We start from the raw sequence: 8,487 nt of genomic DNA on the forward strand, positions 1-8,487 counted from the left end.
GGAATGATAGGCATACCTATTCTATACCGCTCTAGATATCGGGACACTAGTGTTTGTTGCGCTCTAGATACTAGTATATTCCCTTTCTGAGATTGTTTTACTTTCTATTGTTTATTTTCGACCTGACTTGTTTCCATTCTCACTCATGTGTTGGCACTATCACATCTTTGTTCCTATTTTATTTACCTTTTACTTTTCAACAGATATGAGTTCATCGATAATATTCATACAATAACGAGGCACTTGATATACTCGTCAGCTGATCTTTTATGTATATTTTATTCTAAGTTTAACTATATGACTGAGGATACATAAAGAGCTTTCACAAAGGGGAATAAATCCAGTATCCAACAAACACGACAATAAATACAGAAAATATTATGTCCTTACTACATTAGCAATGGCAATAAATCGGCGACTCCCTTCGTAAACAATATATACCCACTGAAAGATGTAACACGTGGTATTTGCATAAAAGAATAAATTATATCGACAAGGTTGAAGATCCTGTGCTGAGAAGGTAGAAATAACGATTTAGATAACGATCAACTCGATAAACTTCCTAACAGGCGTCAGGATTCTCACAAATGTGTTTGATTTTTCCTTTCAACTAATTTGTGTTCAATAACTTACCCACTTGGTTTTGTTTGCGTTTGACATTTTTCCATTAGATCTTCTATTATTTCACATCGGTGTAGTTTTTATTTTATCTGCTTTGTTGTCCATTAACTAGAAATATTGATAATCGTTGCGGATATCAATAAAACGTTGTCTGGTTCATTTGATATATTGCATAGATCCAGCTGTGACTATTGGCAATAAGACAGTCAAAACAACTCGTGCATACCCAACTAGTTGTCAATGTTGCTTAGATGTTTTTCATCCAACATTACCCACGTTTAATGTAGCAATAGACAACTGATACATTAACCGTTGTGTTTATACCTTACTGGTTTAGATAATAAATATCTTATCTGTACAAAATAACTTGTCATTTGCCTCCATTCGTAGGATTTGTTTAATTTAAATACACTTGCGAGGATTGCAAGAATAGAGTCTGGATTAAACATAAAACAAAAGCTGCTCTTCCGTCCAGGTTAAATCATTCCTTCGTTATAAAGCAACCAGCCCGATACTATCATTACATATACATATAACAGTATCGATCTCGATACCATTATCATTATTTTTAACAATAATAAATCAAATACCACCATCATTATTGCATTATATGAGGAACCCTAATTATCTTAAATACACTACGGAAATTTCTGATTAAAACAAATTGTCTGATCCTTATCAATGGAAATAGACAATATACACAACATCCCTATCAATCACTCATTCTACAAATGTAATCATACTTGTAGCCGGTATAGTCACGAATCAGTTGTACATATTCGAATTCGTAAACCTAACGTAAGATGACATAACCATTAGTAATGGCCTACTCAACAAGTCAGTCAAACATAGCATATTATTTAAAAATCAATTGTATCCCACCTTTTCTTACAGTTATTCTAGAAATATATCTAGTCGAGTTACATGTAGTAGCAGATAAATGGATGGTTCATAACTGGAACACTGGAAACAATCCCTAACGTTACCGGATATTACTGTAACTATAACAAGTAGGTAAAGTTCTATCAACCCCTACGGTAATTAATATATCACTTCTCAAACTTGTGGCATTACCGTCTTTGTATTTTAACCTAAAAAACGCATATTAAAATACTCTTAAAACCATCAGGAATGTCAAACCATTATTCGAACTCTATTGTATGAAGAAATGAGGCATTTTTAACCATCACATTGATAACATATCTAAATACAGATTGAGTCTTATCTATCGTTATAATGATCGGTATCTATGTCGGCACCAACATCTGGTTCTGATAAGAACTTCCTGTTTTCCACTTCTGATCGATCTTGTTTTGATTCTGTAAGGCTATACAAAGTCATAGAACGTGATCCTTATCCTTTGTTTTATTTTTCTATATATCGATAATTCTGTGTCTTTGAATAACAAGAACTCTGATATTTACTTTCACCTCATTTCGTCTAGAAAGAAAACATCTTCATTTATTGACAATAATGGTCATCCTACCGCCAACCTTTATTACAAAGGAGAGACTTTAATTTACGACCAATAACGTTTTTATTTTCAAAAGTGGGATATCAGCTCCCCCTGTTGATGTCGCAGTCGAGTCTCTTCTTCAGGGCCTTTTTTAAGTATCAGGATTGTTTTGAAATGGTCCGTTATATTCACCAGTATTCAACATTTACCGCCGGGTTCCTGTTGTTTTTCTTTCCTTTCTACTTTGAGTTTTGATTTCTTCGTGTTTGTTGACGATACGGCATATTATTTACATTTTTTCATCTGTATTTGTAAAATATATCAGGCAAAATATCCAATAGCCTCATCAATATGAATCAAGCTCTCTGTTATTCGTGAGAGTATATTATTCACCATTTTGGTGACTATATATGGTAACCCATTACACATGTCTGATATACAAAAGAAAACATTTTAATTCTTCTTCTGGGAATTTTGTTTATTACTGTTAAACGTCGTATCAACAGCTATGGTCATTTAAGGACGGCATCCCCTGTGTGAAAGATGCATGCGTGTAGTGAATGCGTGTGTGTTTTAGGAGGCTGCGATATGTTCGTGTTTGTCTCCTTGTGATAGCGCAGAACTGATGCCGACTTTATAGTGCTACATCACGAAAACATACTGCCGAAGACACCCAAAAGGACACCCCATCCGGTCACATTATACTGACAACGGGCGAACGAGTCGTCCCACTCCTGAATTGCTGAGCGTTAAGGAGGAGTAGAAACTACCATTTTTACAGACTCTGGTATGTCCCGGCCAGGAGACAGAACCCAAAGCCTTCCTCACAGGGGCGAACGCTCAACTAAAGGCCAAAAGTGATGCATTTTCAAGGGAGACATTAGGAAGTAGAAGATTGTTTAGAAAGTAGAGAAAAGATCAGATCCCAAATTGAGTCGCCTCTTACGATCATGCAATGGGTGCAGCAGGTACAATTCGTACGCCCTACCTGCAGGGACTGGGGAGTGAATGTCGTAATAGGGTATTTCTCTTGGGTGACAAATTAACTTTATATAAGATTACTATTGGAAATACGAAAAGGAAAGCAAGGAACCCCAGGAGAGTAATTGTTACTGCATCATATAGCCACTTCATCCAATTAAGACACATCAGTAATGATAAAAATCAAAACAATGAACATATGTAGAAATACAACGAAGGGAGATAGGTACGTGTCTATCGAACCTTAAAGACGCTACCAATTTACAACAGATACAATACATAAATCTTATTTCAACTAAAAATCCATGCAAACAGTGCCTTACAAGTTGAAGGTTACGGCAAACCTCGGGAAACTGCGCTTATTATATACAAACAACGTATTGAAGCATCAATTAACTACGGCCATAGCAGCTGTGACGGCCACAGTGCTTTATACCTGGACATTGATTGTATACTAACATCCATGCCATACATACCACGTACACTTAGTGATACAGTGTCATCACTTATTTTGTCAGCACACATCATCTCCTTTTATCTCAAAAGGAATGTTTTTGAGTGAACAAACGGAATTCTATTCGACTGGTTGTCTATTGAACAAATCTTTTTTTTTGTATCAACAGAAGAAACGTGATTCAACAGAAAGTATCAAAAAGCATTGCTGTATTAGCAAAAGGAATGTGATTCTACTAAAACAGAAGGAGCCTATTCTACTGGAACAGAAGGAACATGATTCTGTTAGAACAAAAGGAATGTGATCTACTGGAACAAAAGGAGTGTGATCTACAGGAACAAAAGGAGTGTGATCTACAGGAACAAAAGGAGTGTGATCTACTGGAACAAAAGGGGTGTGATTTTTCTGGAATACCTGAAAGCAGTTCAGCTGGAACAGAGTATTGTTTTTAATAACAGAAAGAATTGTTCTTTGCTAGACGTGCACATAGTGAGTATTCGGATATATAAGTACTTATCATGTATCTGCATTGCATGTTTTTAAAATACCGATTTATGAAAACAGTGCGTACATGAATCGTTTCTTTTGGACTAACAAAGTTAACCACCGGCTATTCTATCTTCTTGCCAAACTTCTTACCGCCATTCCTAGTGCCGTGAAATCGTGATTACAGTCCTAACTCTATGATCGAGAAGTGTAATAAATGGAATGGCAATTCTGCAGAACTCATAAGATATTTTGATCAATCTTGGACATTCTTTCCCTAAAAATACTTCTATCAGAACATTTTATTCTTCCTTTCTGTCAACCCCCAAACCTTCCATTAGCCTTCGTTTTCTACTGTTAGTGTTTATATGAGAATGGATTTATGGAAGACTTAAAAGGACAGGTAACCTTGATAAGTCCTTCAATTTCACTATTTTCAAAATGTAGATTATGTAACAAATGAAAAAGAAATTAGTTCAACACAACGGTTTTACAACTCTCCTGACCAATGAAGGACACTTCAGATTCTGACCTTGACCTTAACTTACAAAAAGTTCAATGACTTAATACAAAGATGTATGATGAGCGCGTCGATTTCAATTCTCCAATCATAAACTTTTCTCTTTTGTTGATCATAACGTTAAACCTTTCCATCCTACGCTGTTTGCAAGTTTGCCTAGAATGTCATGATTTATATGATGGACGTCGATTGGAAACAGACAAACTGTTTACAGAAATGCGGTTAATATTGACTATTGACTAAGTTTTATGGCAGCCATCACGATCTCATTGGGAAATGTTGTATTTCTGTTGCGACATGAATGTATACATATCAGGTTTTTTCTATTAGTGTGCACTAAGGTATGTTGCATCCACATACTTGGCGGATGTCGTCGACGGCGTATGAGTAAACTGCCTTTCCAAAACGTCTTGCTCTATTGTTCGTGCTAATATTGTTTTCCTTTAATCATTTTTACCAAAGCTTCATGAATTTAAAATCAAAATACGGTCTCGTTTACGCTTTAATATTATTTAAAATATTATTTTAGACGCACACCATATTTAATGTTTACTTTGTTTGACTCCTGTCAGCGCACGTCTGTCCTAAACTTGTCATGTACTTATCAGTACACAACTGTCTGTTAACAGGTTAACATCACATACAGGGTAAATGCACACAACATTTCACCTACACTTATTACAGAGATAGTTCAGCATTGCAGTTTCAATGTTTTGGGTTAATATGTCGACACTCAGGTACATGACAAATCCGAATTACATGTGCTTCATGCAAGCATTAATTTGATTTTCGACTTATTTAACTGGAAAAATAAAAGATAAATAATATCGAAAACATGATAATATAATTTATAATCACTCAATAAGCAAAATTATCAAACCTACCAGCGGGAACATTTACTTAAAAGCAAAACTATTGGTAATTGTTTTCACTATTTTAAATTGTGTAAAGGGTGTTCAACTGTTGCCAGACTGACAATTAGCGTGTTCACTTATATAAAAGTGTGACCCTTTATGTCATGTTTATCTTACATTATAGTGTGACCATGTATATCATGTTTCCGTACCTATGTTATTGTGTGTTAACCTTACATTTTAGTGAGATATTCTGTTGTATGTTTGCTTGCATAAAAGTATTAATATTACATTTATACCTAATATTAAAAATTATTCATTCTATAAAAGTTGTATTTTTCACTAAGGAGTTCTGAATTGACCAATTAAAACGCTGCTTACAAACTACCATGAAAAACAAAATACAAGTGGCCCATATGGTCAGAGCCTTGTTAGTTTGACGATATACAGGCCTCGAGAAAATACGTCTGAGACATCCGATCTGTTACCTATCATTGGGGAACCATTCTCTGAGGGAAACACAACGATTAATTATACAGTTAACGTGCATAGTAAACAGACTATACAGGTAAGCAATTATAACTGTTTGATCGGAGGAAACTCATGTCAAATTAAACATGGTGTCAGCGTGTCCAAGTCCTAAGTAAGGCTAAGCTGTTGGCAGAAAGTATAAGAGAACCAGGGTTATCCCTGATAGTGATGGTGATTAAGTACAACTGACAAATGTGGTGTTGATATTTGACCATCAGGATCAGTGGTGACACGACAACTCTGCATTTTCTCCACTCATCACCATTTTAGATTCGGCGCTTAGTAACAACGCGTAGTGATCTGATTTGATGACGGCAATTTTTTGTTTTAAATAATTACATTATGATATGTAGGTTTTCGAGAGAAAAAAATATCATAAACAGAATATCTAACAGTGTCTTCAGTAATACCAGATATCTTTCACTCGTGCTGCACACTCGTGAACATATCATAATATAAGCCTCACTCCTGAAACATATGTGGTGTTACTGGGGACCTCTATATCCTCTAGGTAATGCCAATACACTGTTGATATTTCATCTTAAATCGATATTGATCAGATTTGTTAATAATTTCTCTTTTTTCAGTTTCAGATGCCTAAATGGACGAGGGGGTGGATATTTACAAAGCCAACTTCTCCGTGATATCGGCAATCTTACATCAGTTATTCGATAGCAACAATGTGTCCATCTCGGTCGAGGATCTAAGCCATGAACAGATATGGGGCCTCCTACAGTTAGCTGGCTACATACCCGAGCCCCAACATACCTTCAATCAGGAGGACCTAATTCAGTACAAGGAGTACCGAATTCATACCACAATGGCGATATACATGCCACCAGTGTTACTCTTTCTTGGAACTGTTGGAAATGTTCTATCATTTTTGATTCTCCGGCACAAAACTATGACCCGAATGTCTACAAATACATTCCTGGCTGCTCTGTCTATTGCTGATTCGTTTGTTTTGCTAAATGGTTTATTCCTGAAGTGGCTAGGGGAGATCACTCACGTTGATTTACAAACGGAATCCCGATTGTTGTGTAAACTGATAGCGGTACTTGGCTATAGTACGAGTCAATATTCCGTTTGGTTGATAGTCGCGGTTACGATAGAGCGTTACATAGTGGTTTGTCATCCACTGAGAGCGTCATACTTCTGTAATATTCCCAGAGCCAGGAAAGTCGTGTGTTTATTAGCATTGCTTTTCCTAACCATAAACATACATTTATTATGGACAGTGGATTTGAATGAAGAAATTTACAACAACAAAATTGTTTATAAGTGTGAAGGTGCCTTATCGCACAAGCTGCTAGTGGATGTGATATGGCCTTGGATAGATGCCTTGTTTTATTCCTTCTCGCCTACACTAATAATCGTTATGTTAAATATTATGATAATTCGGCAGGTTATAAAAGCGACATACGGTCGGGATGTACTACAAAATGGCTCCCTGATGAAAGCTGAGAGCCGTCGTTGTACGAAAGATAGTAACACTAAACTAACAGTGATGTTGTTAACCATATCGTTCACGTTTTTACTCACTACGTTACCCATGAACATCGTCATGATTGTGACTCGTGTCTGGCAGGATGACTTCAAAAATGACGCCGCCATATTGGCCAAGTGCTTGTTAGTCAGAACAATAGCTGAGTTGCTCATGTATTTAAACCATTCCATGAATTTCTTTCTGTATTGTGCCACTGGTCAAAAGTTCCGTAACATTGTATATAGGATGGTGTGCCAGCGGTCAGGCTCAAATACGTCCAACGTTTCAGACCACAGTCAACACCTTTATTGCTCAAGGACAAACGTAAATGCATGCAGTCATAAAACCACTAACGAAACTGCTATATAGGCTGTTATAGGGTGTGCATGTGTAGGCTGTTATAGGGTTACATGTTAAGGCTGTTATAGTATGTACATGTATAGGCTGTTATAGAGTGTACATGTATAGGCTGTGATAATATGTACTTGTTAAGGCTGTTATAGTATGTACATGTATAGGCTGTTATAGAGTGTAAATGTATAGGATGTTATAGGGTGTACATGCATAGGCTGCTAAAGGCTGTATATATAAAGGCTTACATATTGTGTTTATGTTACCAGATAGTGGTTGTAGGCTGTCATTTTGGTTATAGGTTTTAATACAGGTGAAATATTTAAAACGTGATTTAAACCCATCGAAGCGTCGTTTTAGACTGTTACATAATATATATAATACAGGGATAAATTCAATAAACTCAGTGGGTTTGTCAATAGTAGTCATGTATTTTCAAACACTGAATTAAGGCATAGATTTATTTACATTTTAGGAGTAAAAACAGTCATTCTTTGGATATAAAATGTTATATTTGTATCATAAAACGTTTGTATAACTCTTGAGCGCTTTCAACTTCAAGGGATAATATACATATGATTCTATATTAACACAATCAGGAGAATGGAGCTGCCTCCCTCGGGCACCTTAACAAGTTGTTCCCTTTTGTACCTCCCTGCGAGTGTGTGTGTGGTGGGATGAGTGTGCTTGTGGGTCAGGGTGTGGGTCAGGGTTTTGGTGTGCGTGTGTATTAGGATTTCTATAAAT

At 36.2% G+C, this 8,487-nt stretch overlaps 1 protein-coding gene across 1 annotated transcript; it reads left to right on the forward strand.

Moving 5' to 3' along the window:
- The first annotated feature begins 6,504 nt into the window (after positions 1-6,504).
- On the forward strand, positions 6,505-8,074 carry LOC110461651 (probable G-protein coupled receptor 139). The gene has a single exon (XM_021515212.1). It carries the CDS (start codon positions 6,505-6,507, stop codon positions 7,756-7,758), a length of 1,254 nt encoding a protein of 417 aa, XP_021370887.1. The 3' UTR covers positions 7,759-8,074.
- Positions 8,075-8,487: the final 413 nt, after the last annotated feature.

Source organism: Mizuhopecten yessoensis, unplaced genomic scaffold (genome assembly GCF_002113885.1).
Source record: "Mizuhopecten yessoensis strain PY_sf001 unplaced genomic scaffold, ASM211388v2 scaffold10647, whole genome shotgun sequence".
NCBI classification, from domain to species: Eukaryota; Metazoa; Mollusca; class Bivalvia; order Pectinida; family Pectinidae; genus Mizuhopecten; species Mizuhopecten yessoensis.

Excerpts from the sequence above, each read along its gene's own strand:
- LOC110461651 (XM_021515212.1), top strand. The coding sequence starts at position 6,505 with ATGGACGAGGGGGTGGATATTTACAAAGCCAACTTCTCCGTGATATCG.